Genomic DNA, 19,337 nt, shown 5'->3' with positions numbered 1-19,337 from the left:
TGTTCAGGACCTGGACAAATCTTCATGTTCAGACAGTCTGAGAGCTAGCCTACTAGCAAAGCAGACAAATGGGAGATGAGGCAGGAAAGGAAACTCCAAAGGTATCATAAATGAGGAGGAAAAAAATAAAGAGTCACACAAGGTAATAGCATGAAAGCAGGACAGGCTGGGAACAGAAGGGATTGGTCCTCACAACTGAAAGGTGTTTATGACCTGAGCCCTGGTAAGTCAAGGTCATTACCTGTCTACGAAGCAGTTTCATAAGCTCCAAGCCCAAGAACACAAGTAAATCAAGCATTTACTCATTTTTATGAGTTAGATGATTTGCTTAAAATGAGTGATAAATAATAACAAAGTAGAACCAGACCTGTACTTCTCTAATTCAGGTGGCACTTTTCACTTTACAATTTGCTTGAAACAAGTGATAAATAATAACAAAGTAGAACCAGACCTGTACTTCTCTAATTCAGGGGGCACTTTTCACTTTACAATGAGGGCTCCAAGTTATAGTCTCAGATCCCCTACCCTGCAAATGTTGCATTTGTTTTCTATTGGTTTTCTATTCAGCAAACCCATAATAAGAGAAATCTCAAAGGAGGAATAAACACAAATGTCTTTTATTCATTGTTGCAGAGAAGCACATTACCTAACTGAGGGGTGTCCATTTCTACACCATCACTAAAAAGTGGTGTTTTCATCCAATATGCAGTGTCCTGTTCCTCTGGAGACACAGGCGAACCCTGAAGCATGCCACCAAGACATCGCCCAATAAGAAGAGCAATTGTTCTTTCCAGATCCACAAGCCACACCCAGGACTGGGCTGGCTGAGGTAGTGGCATGCCAGCAGGGTCGATCAGTTCTGGCCCTCCTGAAAACAAAATCATTAGTAATGTATCTGGTATTCAAGATTCTCAAACTTTTTCACTTCTATTTCTGTTGCACTACAAGAAGATATTGAAGCAAAAAAATTTTCTAATGAAAACAAAAATTGTAACACTTTCTGTATATATCTTCTTTACCAAGCTAATTTAAAATACATTCAGATAAGTCTATCATATAAAAATTGGCTTTGTAAAGTTATCAATTTTAAGATAAACATTGAAACGGCACATGGTACTGATTTTATCCAGATCAAATTTCAACCTTAACATTGAGTAACTGAGGTAGTTTATCCCTCCAAAATCAAAACAAGAGTTGATCTAGGGGACTTCTCTGGTGGTCCAGTGGTTAAAATTCTGTGCTTCCAAAGCAGAGGGCCCGGGTTTGATCCCTGGTCTGGAACTAAGACCCCACATGCCGCATGGTGCGGCCTAAAACAAAACAGAAAGAACTGATCTAGTAAAATGACACTTAGTATTACTTAATGTTTTTAAGGCCTGAACTCAGAATTGCCCTGTACTAAGATCCAGATCTATGCTTTCTTATTGTACATTTATTTTTAAAAGTTCTTCACTTAAAAAATAAAACTAGTTAGCCATAGAGATAAGAATAGATATCAATGAAATCATAAACAAAAACCACAAGAGATCAACAAATTAAAATAACTGGTTATTTGAAAACAGTAATAAAATGGATAAACCTCTAATAAAATCAATCAAGAAAAAATGATGGCATAAATGTTCAAATTAAAAATAAAAAAGAGGATAGAACCACAAACAAACTAGAGATTTTTTAAAACCATGAGTGAATATTATGAACAACTTTGTATTGATAAATTTGAAAACCAACAAAATTACATTTTCTGAAAAAATATCAATGTCTGAAATGAATTTGAAAAGAAAGAAAAAGCTGTAAGAGAACAACCACTAAAAAGGGAAAATTAATCGCCAAAAATATATCTATAAAAAAAAAACATTAGGGCCAGATAGTTTTTATAGTCTTTCAAACCTTTGAGTAGAGATAACTCCTAAATTAGACAAATTTTAAATAAAAGAGGGAAAAAAGGAAAATTCCAAACTGATGTTGTATGGTTAGTATAACTGTGGTAGTAAAAATGACACAAAGGATAGCATGAAAAAGGAAAATTATGGAAAAAATCAGTTATGAACACTGATGCAAAATCCAAAATAAAATGACACTTACCTCACCTAAGACAAATAGAGTAATAAGTCTTAGAAAATTTTGAGATGCTTTAGAAAAACAGGAGTAAACCTGGAATGGCTCCATATAAAGTCTAATCAATATCCTGAAACAGCTGTAACCTTAACATTTGACTTCATCTAAATCCGGTTGACCAGAACAATGGGGTGTAAGATGTGCCCTCAAAGTATTCTGTTCAAAGTAATCTTTCCAGGAGAAGAAACCAAAGCTTAAAGAAGCTATAAATGACTTGCCCAAGTCACTTATACACCCAAGTTGAAACAGAGCCAATACTAAAATCTAAATCTTTTAATGTCTTAGTCCAGGATTATTTCCATTAAACATGTGATCTCACTTAAAACTTGAAAAGTTTTTAAGATTTCAGTAATGAAACTACTTTGATAACCTTAGGATAGACTGCAATAGAAAAATACATTGCTATTTTCTAGACATAATATTTTAAGTTATCTTCAATGGAATAAATTAACCAGAATTTTATAAATTAAGAGGGAATTCACACATTATGCCTAAAATCAAAATGCAATTTTCTGGGCTACCCTGGTGGTCCAGTGGTTAAGAATTCACCTTAAAATGCAGGAGACACTGGTTTGATCCCTGGTTCAGGAAGATCCCCCATTTGTGCACCACAACTACTGAGCCTGTGCTCTGGAGCCCAGAGCCACCAGAGCCACAACTACTGAGCCCACATGCCCAAACTACTTAAGCCAGCATGCCATGGAGCCCACACTCTGCAACAAGAGAAGCCACTGCAATGAGAAGACTAAGCACCACAAGTGAAAAGTACTCTCTACAAATAGAGAAAGCCTGTGTGCAGCAACTAAGACCTGGCACAGCCAAAAAAAAATTTTTTTTTTAATTTGAAATGCTATTTTCTATAAAGTATCTAAAAAGAAAAACACAGAAAAATAGGTTCCCAATTTCTTTTACAATCAATCAGTTACCTATGTATCAAGCCAAAATACAAAATATTTTACTGTCAAATAGAGATTTAAAACTAAAAACTTTGCATTTAAGAAATAAAACTTAAATCAATCCATTGATTGTAAAATGTGTCATTATGCTGCCAACCAATTTATGAAACCAATGCTTTTCTATTATCTACTGTAAGATGTATCCAAATTAAGCCATGTCAAAATTTGAAAAAAGCATGTCTTGAAATCAATGAAATATACTACTCAAGCCTAATAATCAGATAAAGACTCAATTTGTGTCACTTTATACACAAGTAACTTTCTTAAATTTTCTCATCTCAGGTACCCACTTTACACTATAAGCTCTTAGACAGCAACAACTTTATCTTTTGATCACATTATACCCCAAAGTGTCAGATATGATTTGTCTGATGTGAGAAAAAGGAATAACTTTTCTCAAATGCATTATCTGCTCCTTTATTAACTGTACTTACCATGAAGAGGCCACTGTAACTCTTGGTCTTCCAAAAGAGCAGCAGCTGGCAGGAGTCTATTAAGGCAATCAAGAGGTGGCAACAAGTCGAGGAGGTAACTCAACAAAGGCCGAGCCACCGACACTGGGAGTAACAGGAGGGAGTTAACAATCTGGCAGAGCATACTGCCTGCAGCTGAGACGTATATCACATCTATGAAGGGTAAGAAATTTAACATGGATCAACTTTCAAACTTAAAGAAAAAGACTAATAAACTATTTTTGCCTAGAACTGGAGTACACTAATTCAATAACTCTTTGTTGAATTATTATATAACTCTCTGGTAGCTAGAGAGTTATATAATAAAATACTGGGGTCAGTATTTACTTACTTTCTGAATGCATCACAACAGACACGTTATGGGAAAGCACACATACCCTTGTGCCAACAAAATCAAATGATTATAGCATCTTCACTTAAAATGTATTAAGAATTTCTCATTCACAGATTTATTCTCATTTTCAGATTCACTTAAGAAGTATTTATTGAAGACTTACAACTATATATCGGGCACTATTATAGGTGAAAGGTGTATGACTGTGAATAAAGAACTAAAAATGCCTGCCCTCACAGTGCTTACATGTTAGTGAGGAAAAGTCTTTAATGTTTTTTAAACCAAATGTAATTTTTTAAATTAAAATATTGTGCTCCAAAATCACTGAAGATGGTGACTGCAGCCATGAAATTAAAAGATGCTTACTCCTTGGAAGAAAAGTTATGACTAACCTAGACAGCTTATTAAAAAGCAGAGACATTGTTTTGCTGACAAAGGTCCATCTAGTCAAAGCTATGGTTTTTCCAGTAGTCATGTATGGATGTCAAAGTTGGACTATTAAGAAACCTGAGCGCCAAGAATTGATGCTTTTGAACTGTGATGTTGGAGAAGATTCCTGAGAATCCCTTGGACTGCAAGATCAAACCAGTCAATCCTGAATATTCACTGGAAGGACTGATGCTGAAGCTGAAACTCCAATACTTTGACCACCTGATGCAAAGAACTGACTCACTGGAAAAGACCCTGATGCTGGGAAAGATAGAGGGCAGGAAGAGAAGGGGACGACAGAGGATGACATGGTTGGATGCCATCACCGACTCGATGGATGTGAGTTTGAGTAAGCTCTGGGAGTTGGTGATGGACAGGGAGGCCTGGGGTGCTGCAGTCCATGGGGTCACAAAGAGTTGGACACGACTGAATAACTGAACTGAACTGAACTGAACCCTGTCATCTTAAAATGTAAATTGTGGGAGTGGGTCTGGTAAAATTTTTACAATGCTGAGAAATTCTTTTGATTTACTGTAATAACCAATTGAAAAAGTATATAATTCCTTTGCTAAGGCTAGTAAGGGGGCACTCTCTGTCCCCCTTCTGATGCCTATGTCAGAAGCTTTCTCTGTCCCTTTTTATACTTTAATAAAACTCTGCTATACACACACACACACACACAGAAAGTATTTCAAGAAGAGGATTGCAAATGCTAAAGAAAGGTAAAAAAATGGATGAAAATCTCACTTTATGCCATTTAATATTAGCCTTTTTGAGTATATGTCATCTAATTCCTTTAAATTAGACCTCTATCACAACAATGGACATCTTTTAAGATTAACCAGATCAATCACTGCTGCTGCTGCTGCTTCTGCTAAGTCACTTCAGTCGTGTCCGACTCTGTGCAAACCCCACAGACGGCAGCCCACCAGGCTCCCCCGTCCCTGGGATTCTCCAGGCAAGAACACTGGAGTGGGTTGCCATTTGTTGCCATCACCCAAAACCCAGCTCAGGAGATTCAAAGTCATTCCTACTCCACTCAGAGGTTTCAGGCCCTCTTTGGCTTTAGAAAGGGTAAAAATTCCTGCTTTATAACCACTGATTAAATATGAAACCCAGTACCAAACACACCTCTTAATTTTTCTCCAACACTGCCATTCCAAGGACTTTCTTTCAGCAAATTTGCAGAACGTGAATAAATATCCGTGGCATGAGGCAACAAGAGCTGAAGATGTTTATGAAGCAATGCCACACTGCTTGAGTTCTGAGGAAAAAAGTTTCTAAATTACTACATTGGAAGATTCAAGGTACAAAAATTTCATGGTTTACCCAAATATCTGAGTTTCAAGGTCCCTGAGAAATGACATAGAAAGCAAAGAATCACATACTTCACTTATGTTATTGATATGGCAAAATGCCAGCAGCTGTTTCTGCAGTGAACATAGCAGTTCATGAAGATGAGCGGGCTGACTGTTCTCTGAAGACGATGTTCCAAGTAGAAATTTATCACTGTTCTTTTCTAGCTCCCCAAATGCTTGATCCTAAAATGATACATAAATGAAGATTATATCTGAAGTGTCTGAAAGTGAAATTAATGTCCTACCATAAATAATTCTGATTTAAGAAACCATGGTCTCCTTTCTCTCATTATTAATCCCTACATCTTTGCTACTGCTATGCAGACATTAGCTATAAGATGGTAAGATTTATCATGCAATTTCAACTTTCTTTTCCATTTAAAAAAAGGTAATAATGTTTCACCACAAAAACTTTGAAAATGCAGAAAACAAGAAAAAGGAAAACAACAATATCCAAAGACAAAACATATCAACATTTTAATGCTACTGTTTTCCCAACCTCTTTTGTAAAGATTTTCACACACTTGAATTTCTAATAACACAATTCTCAGAAATTAATTTTATTTCTGATTATAAAAGCAGTAAGTGGACTAAAGAAACATAACAACTAAATACAAAGTATGATCCTGAATTTGGGGGACAGGGGGAGGGTGCCATAAAGGGCATTACTGGGATAACTGTATAAATTTGAGCATGGACTATATATTATACAATAGTTCTGTGTCAATGTTAAATTTTCTGAATTCAATAACTGCTCTGTTGTTATATAAGAAAGAGAATGTTCTTCTTAAGAAATGCATGCTTAAATGCTTAGTAATAGCCAGTATGATTTCTACAATTTACTTTCAAATAATGGATGGAAGAAAGGCATATATGGCTGAAGGGCACGGGATGTTTCTTTGAACAATTCTTGTGATTCGTGCATAAATTTTAAGTTATTTCAAGTTAAAAATATTTTTTAAAAAGAAATAGTGTAAAAAATTTAGAACATTCTAAAACTGTATTTTTTTAAAGAAAGTTTAAATCACCACTTAGCCAACCACTGTATCTAATATTTTTTCTGTATTTCTTTTCGTCTTTTTTCATAAAATTACATATTCTATTTTTAGTCTCTTTTCTAACAGATCTATAAATATTTTTTGTATTTTCATAAACCATGTGTACATGAAATCTGAGACAAAATAGTCCACTGAGCATATATAATTTATATAACCATTCCCCAATTTTTAGATATTTTAGTTGTTTCCAATTTCTATTTCTTATAAATAATAATGTGATAAACACCCTTATGCACAAACTATGGTCTTTGTTTATAATATGCAAGAGAAAGTCTCAGAATATTTTAAGGCCCTCACTGTATAAGCACCATTTTAAGTGGGCAAATAAACACTGCTAGAGACTGAATGTGTTCCTTCAAAATTCTTAGGTTGAACCTAATCCCCGATGCAGTGGTATTTGAAGGTGGGGCCTCTGAGAGGTGATTAAGTCATGAGGGCAGAGTGACCTTATAAAAGGAACCCCAGAGAGTTCCCTTGTGTGAAGACACAGCAAGAAGACAGCTGTCTATGAACCAAGAAACAGGTACCACCAATCTGCTGCCTCCTTAATCTTGGACTCTCCATCTCCGTAACTGTGAGAAATAAATTGTGTTGTATATAAGCTGTCCACTCTGTGGTATTCTATTATAGCAGCACAAACAGACCAAGACAAGCAGTCTTATTCTAAAATCTTAGGACAAGACAAATTGGTTTAAATTATATCAGAAAGAAACAGTAATTTACAATTTTCAGCCTAAAAGCAGTTATTACAGTTAGTATTTTATTTCCATTTCCATATAATATACACATCTGCTGCTGCTGCTACTAAGTCGCTTCAGTCGTGTTCACATCTACTTCAGCCCTAATGGCATTAGAAAGGCAATACTTTAATAGAACTTTGGGGAAAAATTTCAATCAATACCAAATGGATATACTTATAACATTGTTTCCATTCCATCTGCAGCCAAACATCAGATCAAATTTATATTCTTAAATCTGAAAGAAAATAATTCTACAGGAACAACTGTCACTCTGACTTAATCAACAACCTTTTAAGTTGGGCAGAATACAACACTAAGTGAAAGTCACTCAGTTATATCCAGCTCTTTGTGACCCCATGGACTATACAGTCCATGGAAATTCTCCAGGCCAGAATATTGGAGTGGGTAGTGGCTTCCTTCTTCAGGGGCTCTTCCCAACCCAGGGATCGAACCCAGATCTCCTGCATTACAGGCAGATTCTTACCAGCTAACCCACCAGGGAAGCCCAAGAATACCGGAATGGGTAGCTTATCCCTTCTCCAGTGGATCTTCCCGACCAAGGAATTGAACCGGGGTCACCTGCATTGCAGAAGGATTCTTTACCAACTGAGCTACTAGGGAAGACTTGTACTGAAAAAAGGAATATACAGACCTGACCCTGAAGAGTAGGAGACAACATGAAATGATACACAAACACTTTGAAGTTTAGTTACACAGTACACTTTGACTCTAAAAACTGATAAGAGGTAGTAAGTTATAGTTACATGGTTAGAAAAGGTTATTTCAGCAAGGCTCCCTAGAAGCCTTCCTGGGCTTCCCTGGTGGTTCAGAAGGTAAAGAATCCATCTGCAAGGTAGGAGACCCAGGTGTGATCCCTGGGTTGGGAAGATTCCCTGGAGAAGGGAATGGCTACCAAGTCCAACATTCTTGCCTGGATAATCCCCTGGACAGAAGAGCCTGGCAGGTTGCAGTCCATGGGTTTGCAAAGAGTCAGACACAACTGAGTGACTAGTATACTTCTCATGCAGTTATAATTACACGGTTAGAAAATGTTGTTTGAGCAAAGCCTTCCTAGAACAGTCAAGTGTTAAAGAAGTCACAGACTGGCAGACAAGTAGAGAAGAGATAGATGTGCTACACACAAGCTCAGGACAGTGTGGTGTATAAGCCAAATGATGAAGGGTCTGAAAAAGTTTTGATTTAATAAAACGAGGTTATTTAATACAACAAGGTTATTCTAGCAGTAAGATGCTGAGAGGAGACCAGTGACAGTGACAACAGTTAAAACACTGTTATTACCATTAGGTCATGATGGTATGGATTAGAACCCATAGAAATGGAAAGGAAAAAAGAGAACAATCTAAGAAACACCAGAGAGTAAGAATTAAGGGCATTCTAATAAGAAAAAGCAATACTACTGTCCATTGTCTTTTCTCCTACTGACCAGCCTATTTTTAGTCACTATCAACCATACTGTTTAATTATAAGATCCTATCTGGTAAGATTAATCCTTTCCTCATGATTCTTCTCTTGCAAAATGTTGTTGACTATTTTTACCTGTTTATTCTTACACATTAATGTCAGAAAAAATTTGGTAAAATTCCAAAATAAATCTCTTCGGAATTCTCAACTGTAAGTCACTTGGCACCCACAATATTTGAGAATATCTGACACATTTCCCCCCTTTTGGGAAGTGGAGTCTAGTTTTATTTATTTCCTAAGTGTTTAAATGTCAAAATACTTTGACCTGAAATGATCCCTCAGTTAAGTTCAGTTCAGTTCAGTCGCTCAGTCGTGTCTGACTCTTTGTGACCCCATGAATTGCAGCACGCTAGGCCTCCCTGTGCATCACCAACTCCCAGAGTTCACTCAAACTCATGTCCATCGAGTCAGTGATGCCATCCAGCCATCTCATCCTCTGTCGTCCCCTTCTCCTCCTGCCCCCAATCCCTCCCAGCATCAGGGTCTTTTCCAATGAGTTAACTCTTTGCATGAGATGGCCAAAGTATTGGAGTTTCAGCTTTAACATCAGTCCTTCCAAAGAACACCCCCAGGACTGATCTCCTTTAGAATAGACTGGTTGAATCTCCTTGCAGTCCAAGGGACACACCCTTCAAAAAAAACCAACCCAAGTATTTTTTTCTTTTTTTTTGGCCACACTTTGTGGAATGTGGGATCTTAATTCCTTGATCAGGGATCAAACCTGGGCCTCCTGCACTGGAAGTGCAGAGTCTTAACCACTGGACTGGACTGCCAGGGAAGCCCCCAACCCACGTTTTCTTCTTCTTTTTTCTTTTACTACAAAAAAAGGGCAACTTACTGTATAAAATCCTAAATTTCTTAAGAGAGTCTTCATCAAAATTTCAGCCAGATGAGTGTCTGGATGGCAGCTCTGAGTGCCATAAGGTTGATCTGACAGGTTTCCATAGCCAGTACATACGGAAGAGAGGTCAGCAGCATCAGAGGGTGAGCTATACCCAAGTAAGGAGGCTACATGGGTATGATCTTGCAAACTTGTCAGAATAATATCCAGTTGCATTCTCTAAAGAAAAATATTCCCATGGATGAAATAGAACAAATAATTAGCTTAAAATGCACCAGAAAACTAAATTTAAAAAAAATCCCAGGGTGGGGGGGAAAAAACTATAATGATGCTAACTAATGTGTTTTATATCCTAATAGACAGTAATCTTTTCTTTTTTTTTATTTTTTTTTTAAATTTTATTTTATTTTTAAACTTTACATAATTGTATTAGTTTTGCCAAATATCAAAATGAATCCATCACAGGTATACATGTGCTCCCCATCCTGAACCCTCCTCCCTCCTCCCTCCCCATACCATCCCTCTGGGTCGTCCCAGTGCACTAGCCCCAAGCATCCAGTATCGTGCATTGAACCTGGACTGGCATCTCGTTTCATACATGATATTTTACATGTTTCAATGCCATTCTCCCAAATCTTCCCACCCTCTCCCTCTCCCATAGAGTCCATAAGACTGTTCCATACATCAGCATCACTTTTGCTGTCTCGTACACAGGGTTGTTGTTATCATCTTTCTAAGTTCCATATATATAGTAATCTTTTAGAAAATGTGTAGTTTTTTTAAAAGCTATCCCATTAATACCATTTTAGAAACTGCAACTTAAAGAGTTGTATTACATCCTTACTACCTGAAACTCTAAGCTAAAATGGCACACTATACATAATAATTTTAGCGCTATGAGGAGGAAACGTCAGCAGATAAATTACAGTACACATTCTTCTACAAAATTACCAATGAAACTATCTATTCTAATGTTTAAAATACATCACTTGAAATCTAAACTAATGCAAAATACTCATTGGAAAGCATCTGTGGCTATTATACTGCCAGTAACACTTTTTCCCTCAAATCTGTAACTCTACAATTGATTGTTCAATTTGATTGAGCAAAATGTACTTATTTTAATGCACAAATGACAATAAAATGGAAAGAAGAAGCATACTCATATCATCAAGAACTTTTCACAACAGTCATCTTCCTTTACTTTTTATATAAACTATTTCAAACAAAGTTCTGGGCATGAAACCAACAGTAGCTCATGCCCTTGATTTCAACTCCACAAACTACAAATAAATTCAGTTCTCTGGCTAGACGGTGTAAACAACATTGGAAAAATTAGACATAATTTTAATAATGAGCCCCAAATCACTTAAGTTATCACTTGCTTCACTTTCATTAGAAGCCTGGGAACTCTTCCAACACAAAGCATTAAATACTAGAATGTACCAGACTCATAAAGTGAAGTATTATTTCATGAACACTGGCAACTGATTAGTTTTATTTCCCTCTCAGTCTTTTTTTGATAATATAGTACTGGTTTACTTAAATACCAGACAAAGGCTCACCTGTCCTTTAGATAAGCTTTCCCATCTATCAGGTCCTTGGGGTAAAAGAGAATGAAGTAATTCCATACGTTCTCGTAAAGGAGGTAACAGCATGGTTGCTCCCACTGACAGAGTTTCAATTACAACCTTATATTAAAAAAAAAGTAGATTTATTTGGCTTGGTTCTTACATTTTTAATAGGAACACATAAAAAATAAATCCACAGACTACTAAGATCAAAGAAATCTAAAGAAGGTGGACCATAGAAGTCTAAAGAAGGTGGCATCTGAATAAAAGAAAGCATGACAAATCCTTCTTTAGACGTCTTTAAGAGGACTAGAATTTTGGATTTGCCACTACATAGCTAATCATTATGCAATAAATATTCAGTGTTGAGTCTAATAGTGTCGAGCCAGATAAAGCTCTTTGAAAAGTGCTAGGAATGTAGCAACAAACAAGACACATAAAAGCCGTGCTTACATAAGCATATAGTCTAATAAGAAAAAGAGACCCTGAGTAAGCAATTTTAAGTGTGAAAAGAGTCACACAGAAAAAGTAAAATGAAATGCAAACTTGAGTGAGCACCCATACATAAAGGCAATTAACACAGTCTATGGGCTACCCAGGTGGGCGCTAGTGGTAAAGAACCTGCCTGCCAATGCAGGAAACATATAAGAGATGCAGGTTCAAGCCCTTGGTCTGGAAGACTCACTGGAGGAGGGCATGGCAACCCGCTCTAATATTCTTGTCTGGAGAATCCCTTGGACAGAGGAGCCTAGTGGGCTACAGTCCATAGGGTGGCACAGAACCAGACATGACTGAAGCAACTTAAGCACACTTGCATGGGCTCATCATGGAGGGTCTCCCTGAGGATTAGGCATTTAGGTTAAAAACAGAGCAGGCCTTAGCCAAACAAATGTCTAGGTAGCAGGAACAGCTTAAAAAATAGCTCTATTATCTTAAGCCTCAAACTTCTCTGGGTCATAGCTTCTTTATCACTAAAATAATGGTGCTGAATAAGAAAAAAAGAAACACTCTATATGATTAAGAAAAGAGCTCTTGACGGACTCTCTCTCTCCCACGTGCGCGTGCTCTTTTCTTTCTTTCTCTCTCTTTGTCTCTCTCTCTCTCTCTCTCTCCTGCTATCTTCTAAATAAAATAGAGCTGTAACACTGAAAAAAAAAAAAAGAAAAGAGCTCTTATAAATTAAAAACATAAGAAAATAAAACCTCAATAGCAGGGTTAGAATATAAGAATTAAATTTCTCATAAAGTAGAGGAGAGAAAAGATAAAAAACAGGAAAGAAAACCTAAGAAAATTAAGAGGAATGACCTAGGAGGTCTATTACCCAATAATGAGTTTCAGAGAGAAAGAACATAGAAAACAGTGAAAAGGAAATCATCACACACTTCAAGATAATTTCTTAATACTGAAGGCTATGAGTTTCCAAATTAAGAGTCTATCCAAATATACGTGACAACGGATAAAACTGGACCCACAACAGTTCACATCATTTTAAAATATGAAAACAGAGAAGTAGAACTTGTTATAGAATCCAGAAAGGAAAAGATATCCATAAAAGGATTAAAAATTTGAATAGCATAGATTTTCTCACTAACAATCTGAAAGCTAGAAGAATTTTTCTACAATTCTTATGGGAAAATCACTGTATCAGTTTTGCTTTTTTTTTAATTGACATATAATTCACATCATGAAATTTACTTTTGAAAGTATAAAATTCAGTAGGTTTAGTTTATTCAGAGTTGTGTAACCATCACCACTATCTAATTTAGGACATTTTCATCACCCTCAAAAAAACCTTGCCCATGAACAGCCACTTCCCATCTCTTCCTCACCCAAAACTTCTGACAACAAATTAACCTACCTTGTGTCTCAATGGATTTGCTTACTCTGCACATTTCATATAGTATGTGACCTTCTGTGACTCATTTCTTTCATTTAGCATGGCTAGAAGATTCACCCATGCTGTAGCCTGTATAAGTACTTCATTCCCTTCTATAGCTGAATAACATTACATTGTATGGACAAACATTTTGTTCATCCCTTCTCCAGCTGACAGACATTTGTTTGTTTCCACTTTTTGGCTATAATGAATACTACTGTTATGAACATTCATGTACAAGTTTTTAATAAATTCTCAGATATAGACACAGGTGGAATTGCTACTTTATATAGTAACTGTACGTTTAACTATTAACAGAACTACCTGTTTTCCAAAGTGGATGTATCATTTTATATTCCCATTAGCAATATATGAAGGTTCCAATTTCTGTACATCTTCACCAATGCTCGTTATTATCAGGTTTCTGTTGTTGTTGTTGCTGCTGCCGCCCTGGGTCTTTGTTGCTGTGTGCAGGCTTCTCATTATGGTGGATTACTTTATTGCAGAGCACAGGCTTCAGCAGCTGCAGCTTGCAGGCTCTAGAGCACTGGCTCAGTAGTTGTGGCACATGGGCATAGTAGCCCTGTGGCATGTGGAATCCTCCTGGACCAGGTTTCAAACTCATATCCTCTGCAATGGCAGGCGGATTCTTAACCACTAGACCACCAGGGAAATCCTATTATCAGTCTTTTTGATTACAACGATTCAGTGGGTATGAAATAGTATCTCACTGTGATTTTAATTTGCACTTCCCTTATGCCTAATGATGAACATTTCTTTCACGTACATACTGCCCTTAGGTATTTCTTCTTTGAAGACATGTCTATTCAGATTTTTGACTCATTTTTTGATTGGGCTGTCTTTTTACTGTTGAGTTGCAAGAATCTTTTATATATTCTGGAAACTAGAATCTTATGAGACACGACACATGATTTACAAATCTCTCTCCCATTCTGTGAGTTTTATTTTCATTTTCTTGATATTGTCATTTTAAGCATAAATGTTTGTTAATTTTTAAAACAACAAAGACTACTAGCAGCATTTGGAAGTGCTCTTTCAAAGCTGTTGAGCAGGCACAAATTTCTTGTTTCAGATCAAGTGTTATGTCTTCAACTTAAGTGTACTCTTCTTTGGTCCTGATGGATGTTTCAGAGTTTGTTCCTTGCCTGAAAGCTGTTGAGCAGGCACAAATTTCTTGTTTCAGATCAAGTGTTATGTCTTCAACTTAAGTGTACTCTTCTTTGGTCCTGATGGATGTTTCAGAGTTTGTTCCTTGCCTGATCTGTACTTGAAGCAACAGTTTCAAGTGGTAAATAAAGTCTAATTTGTCACTCTTCATAACCAACAGCTCAGCATTCCCTCTCCAGCACCAGCATAAAAATAAATGTATTTCAATTTTTATGAAGTCTAATTTATCTTTTTTCTTGGCTGCTTGTGTTTGGGCATCATATCTAAGAAACCATAGTTCAATTCAAGGTCATAAAGACGACAGATGAGCAAAAATTTAATATATACAAATAGCAAAAGATTATTCAGCCTTAAAAAGGAAATTCTGACACATGCTACTTAACATGGATAAATTATGACAATGTTATGCTAAGTGAAAAAAACCACTGACAGAAAGACAATGTATGATTCCACTTTTATGACATATAAGTGTCCAAATCGTAGAGAAAGAAATTATGACATACAAGTGTCAAAATCATAGAGAAAGAAAGTAGAATAGTAGTTGCTAATGGCTGAAGGGAGGGGGAGAATGGTATGTTTAATGGGTACAGAATTTCAATTTGTAAGATGAAAAGAGAGAGATAAACAGTGGTGATGGTTGTACAACATTATAAATTTATTTAATATCACTGAACTGTATACTTAAAAATGGTTAAGATAGCAAAGTTTATGTTGTGTGCATTCTACCACAATAAAATTGGGTACTTGTGCTCAGAAATTCATCTTCTGGTGGAAAAGAGAAACACAGTTGTAAGCAGACAACTACAAAACAATGTGATGTGATGAGAACATACATGGAGAAATCAAACCTGGCAGCAGAGCAGGAAATGAAAGGTTTCTCAGAAGTGACATTTGACCTTTAGGTTAGACAAGCTAACAAAAAGGACAAGTTGACAAAAAATTTACTCCCACCAGGAAAACAGAAGTAACAGAAAGAACATCCAGTTGAAATTTACCAACACAAAGCTGAATTTACAGGCTACAACCTCAAGGAGAAATGTGACTGAGACATAGATGTACAAGTCTTATACTCTTACCTCTTGGATTTCATCTGGGACAGTTGAGTCCATCAGTCTGAAGAGCAAATTTCGAAGCGGACCTGCCTGTCTCCCAAGGATGCTAGTAGCTACCCCTCCCGCAAGTGCAAGAGCAAGGTGATTTGAAAGCAGCTTCAGGCACAGTTTGAGGAAATTGTGGTGTTCCCTGAAACCAAATAAACTGCTATAAACTTCTGGAATATAAAAGAGCATGTGCTATCTACTTTGGGTAACATTTTTTTTCTCTTTAAAATTTTTTTCAAATTATGACTAACAGTAATTTTAAAATCATGGTTCATGAATTTATGGATAATTTTTCCTAAAGCTTATTATCAGTAAGTATGGATGTTGAGCTCTTTTTTAAATAAAATTTCATATAATTGAGGGAGAAACTGAGTAAGAAAGAATAACTCAAAATTCAAAATGAGTAATTGATATGTGTGCACGTGTGCACATACACACAGACACATACAAATACACATATACTATATAACATACCTTGATGAAGGGAAAGGGAGTGGGGGAATCTCACTGTTTATTTTATCACAGTATCTCTCAAGAAATGAACGAAGGTGTGAGAAGGTACTCTCTTCAAGATCTACACAATAAGGTCGGTGCCAGGCAACAACTTGTCTAGAAGGAAGCATAAGAAAATCATGAAATACCCTTAACGTGAAATTTTCACACACAATCAAAAATAAAAATTAAGGGTACTAAAGTTGAAACATATCAATAAGATATACAAAGACCTTTCTGATTAAAAAGGTGATAAAAACCCTTCATTTTAGCGACTGAAGAAGACCAAGAATATGCCATTTCTAGAATTCTTCAAGAAGGAAATATATGCTATGCTATGCTATGCTATGCTAAGTCACTTCAGTCGTGTCAGACTCTATGTGACCCCATAGACAGCAGCCCACCAGGCTCCCCCGTCCCTGGGATTCTTCAGGCAAGAACACTGGAGTGGGTTGCCATTTTCTTCTCCAATACATGAAAGTGAAAAGTGAAAGTGAAGTCGCTCAGTCATGTCCGACTCTCAGCGACCCCATGGACTGCAGCCTACCAGGCTCCTCCGTCCATCGAATTTTCCAGACAAGAGTACTGGAGTGGGGTACCATTACCTTCTCCACTTAATCTTAGCCACTACTTAATTTAGGAGGTCTAGATATTCATTCACCTTAAGTCAAAGTGCTGAACTGCATGAATTACTACAGCCCCTTCTGGTTCTTAGGATCCATAAGATGTACAGTTCATATTAAGAAAAATAGCCTGACTCTGTACAGTGATATCTTGAAATGTAGTGGGTGGGCCAAAAAGTTTGTTCAGGTTTTTCTGTAGGATTTATGGAAAAGCATGAAAGAACTTTTGGCCAACTCAATACTAAAAGAAAACCTGTTCAAAACTCTTGTGAAAATTTTCAAGATCTTGGAAATCATTTTCTACATATAAGGTAGAAAGCTGAAGATTTAACACTGACACTAAGTTATTTATATTCAATTTATAGTATTTTCAGCTTTTGTTTTAGAGGGTAATTATCTACAGATGTTTAAAATCGGTCAAAATGTTATAATAAACCACATCTGAACCAAAGGTTTAGAATACAAATACAAACATCTGAACATAGCTGAAATAACTCCCAAATTTCTTAAAATTCAATCTTTAAATATTGGCTAAAAATTATCTGATTATCTAAAACCATATGGTTATCATGTTGCTGCTGCTAAGTCACTTCAGTCATCTCCGACTCTGTGTGACCCCATAGATGGCAGCCCACCAGGCTCCCCCGTCCCTGGGATTCTCCAGGCAAGAACAATGGAGTGGGTTGCCATTTCCTTCTCCAATGTATGAAAGTGAAAAGTGAAAGTGAAGTCGCTCAGTCGTGTCCGACCCTCAGCAACCCCATGGATTTCAGCCCACCAGGCTCCTCTGTCCATGGAATTTTCCAGGTAGGAGTACTGGAGTGGGGTGCCATTACCTTCTCTGATGGTTATCATGTTAGGAAAAAGTTAAATTTCTGCAAAAGGTAACTTCCTTTATCTAAAAATATGGCCACTGCTTAAAAAAACAATGACACAGATAAAGGGCATGGAAACTAATTAACTATTATTAAAAATCAATAACACCTAGTTCTGATTTTGATTATTTTATTTAGTTTCCTCCTGATAAGTGGACACAATTTTTAAGATCAGTATCTGGAGAGAGAGAAGGAATTCAAAATGTTTAAAAGACATTTAAATTAAGATAGTATTTTAATGTACAATATAACTTCTTGCTTATGAAATACATTTAACCTCAACATTCAAATTGAAAGATATCTAGATGGCATGTGTATGACAGTAAAAAAGCCATTATCAGAAATATTCAGAAGAGTATTTGAATAAAAAATAATTTAATAAAAATTAAAAATTTATTTTGAATAAAAATTATTGTTGAATAATAAATGAACAATGTTCAATTATTTCTGCTTTTATTAGTGTTTTTGCTGTTAATAAAACACAGGAAATTTTAAACAGGGGTACACTTACCTGTCCCTAGGAAGAGCAGTCCATGCTAGACTATGTGATGTTCCAGCAGAGATCTGTTGAATAGCTATGCCATCTAAGCCACTTACTTTCTTTGGTTTAGTAATAGGACCTGTGGAGTTTCCTTGTCCACACTGCCCCATTGAGTTATTTCCCCAGGCATAAACTTCATTATCTGCAAACAAAACATAAAGAACAAATGAAAACTCAAATTTAACTGTAAAACACTGGAATTCCCCAGTGGTCCAGTGATTTAAGAATCCACCTGCCAATGCAGAGGACACAGGTTTAATCCCTGGTCTGGGAAGACCCCACATGCCACAGAGCAACTAAGCCCATGCCCCACAACTACTAGGCCCACATGCCACAACTATTGAAGCCTGCACACCCTAGAACCCACAATTCGCACACAGCAAGAGAAGCCACCACAATGAGAAGCCCGCACACTGCAACAAAGATCCAGCACAGCCCAAAAAAAGAGAAATAAATAAATATAAAACACTTATGAAAGGTACTATTTAACACTATCTCTTTAAAAACAAATGATCTTACCATGAGAAAGAGCCAAACAATGACTGTCTCCAATAGAAATATCAACTATTCTTGTGGCAGCCAGTTCTTCAATAAGCTTTGGTCTCAGTGCAGTAGCTTCTGATGAACCACAACCTAGACAAGCTCCACAGCCCCAAGCATAGACCTGAAACAAACAAAAATACACTATATGTTAGGGTTTCCCTGGTGGCTCAGTAGTAAACAATCCGCCTGCCAATGCAGGAGACACAGATTCGATCATTGTCAGTCTATTACCGTAGCTTTCGCTTTATGGCAGAAAGTGAAGAGGAACTGAAGAGTCTCTTGATGAAAGTGAAAGAGGAGAGTGAAAAAGCTGGCTTAAAACTCAACATTCAAATAACTAAGATCATGACATCCGGTCCCATCACTTCATGGCAAACAGATGGGGAAACAATGGAAACAGTGACAGACTATTTCTCGGGGCTCCAAAATCACTGTAGATGGTGACTGTAGCCATGAAATTAAAAGACACTTGCTCCTTGGAAGAAAAGTTATGACCAACCTAGATAGTTCATTAAAAAGCAGAGACTCTGAATATCTAGTCAAAGCTATGATTTTTCCAGCAGTCATGTATGCATGCGAGAGTTGGACTATAAAGAAATCTGAGCACCGAAGAATTAATACTTTTGGTTATTGGTTCAATGGAGAAGATTCTTGAGAGTCCCTTGGACTGCAAGGAGATCCAACCAGTCCATCCTAAAGGAAATCAGTCCTGATTATTCACTGGAAGGACTGATGCTAAAGC

General features: G+C 36.7%; 1 protein-coding gene across 22 annotated transcripts in view; it reads right to left on the bottom strand.

Annotated features, from left to right (window-relative positions):
* Nucleotides 1–19,337, bottom strand: part of HERC1 (HECT and RLD domain containing E3 ubiquitin protein ligase family member 1) — a 231,896-nt gene that overhangs the window by 119,542 nt on the left and 93,017 nt on the right. For 21 of the 22 annotated variants that reach the window (XM_059890543.1, XM_059890540.1, XM_059890541.1 and 18 more), the window contains 10 exons: nucleotides 18,572–18,716; nucleotides 18,023–18,194; nucleotides 15,996–16,130; nucleotides 15,498–15,663; nucleotides 11,352–11,477; nucleotides 9,784–10,005; nucleotides 5,696–5,848; nucleotides 5,439–5,571; nucleotides 3,506–3,697; nucleotides 647–868 (listed from right to left, as the gene is read on the bottom strand). In XM_059890543.1, coding sequence (XP_059746526.1) covers nucleotides 647–868; nucleotides 3,506–3,697; nucleotides 5,439–5,571; nucleotides 5,696–5,848; nucleotides 9,784–10,005; nucleotides 11,352–11,477; nucleotides 15,498–15,663; nucleotides 15,996–16,130; nucleotides 18,023–18,194; nucleotides 18,572–18,716 — 1,666 coding nt within the window. Of the gene's footprint in view, nucleotides 1–646; nucleotides 869–3,505; nucleotides 3,698–5,438; nucleotides 5,572–5,695; nucleotides 5,849–9,783; nucleotides 10,006–11,351; nucleotides 11,478–13,557; nucleotides 15,461–15,497; nucleotides 15,664–15,995; nucleotides 16,131–18,022; nucleotides 18,195–18,571; nucleotides 18,717–19,337 lie in introns of those variants that run through there. The other variant, XM_059890559.1, reaches the window with a different exon arrangement.

The sequence above is a fragment of the Bos taurus genome, chromosome 10, assembly GCF_002263795.3.
Source record: "Bos taurus isolate L1 Dominette 01449 registration number 42190680 breed Hereford chromosome 10, ARS-UCD2.0, whole genome shotgun sequence".
Lineage (NCBI taxonomy): Eukaryota > Metazoa > Chordata > Mammalia > Artiodactyla > Bovidae > Bos > Bos taurus.
This window is presented reverse-complemented; position numbering and strand designations above follow the sequence as displayed.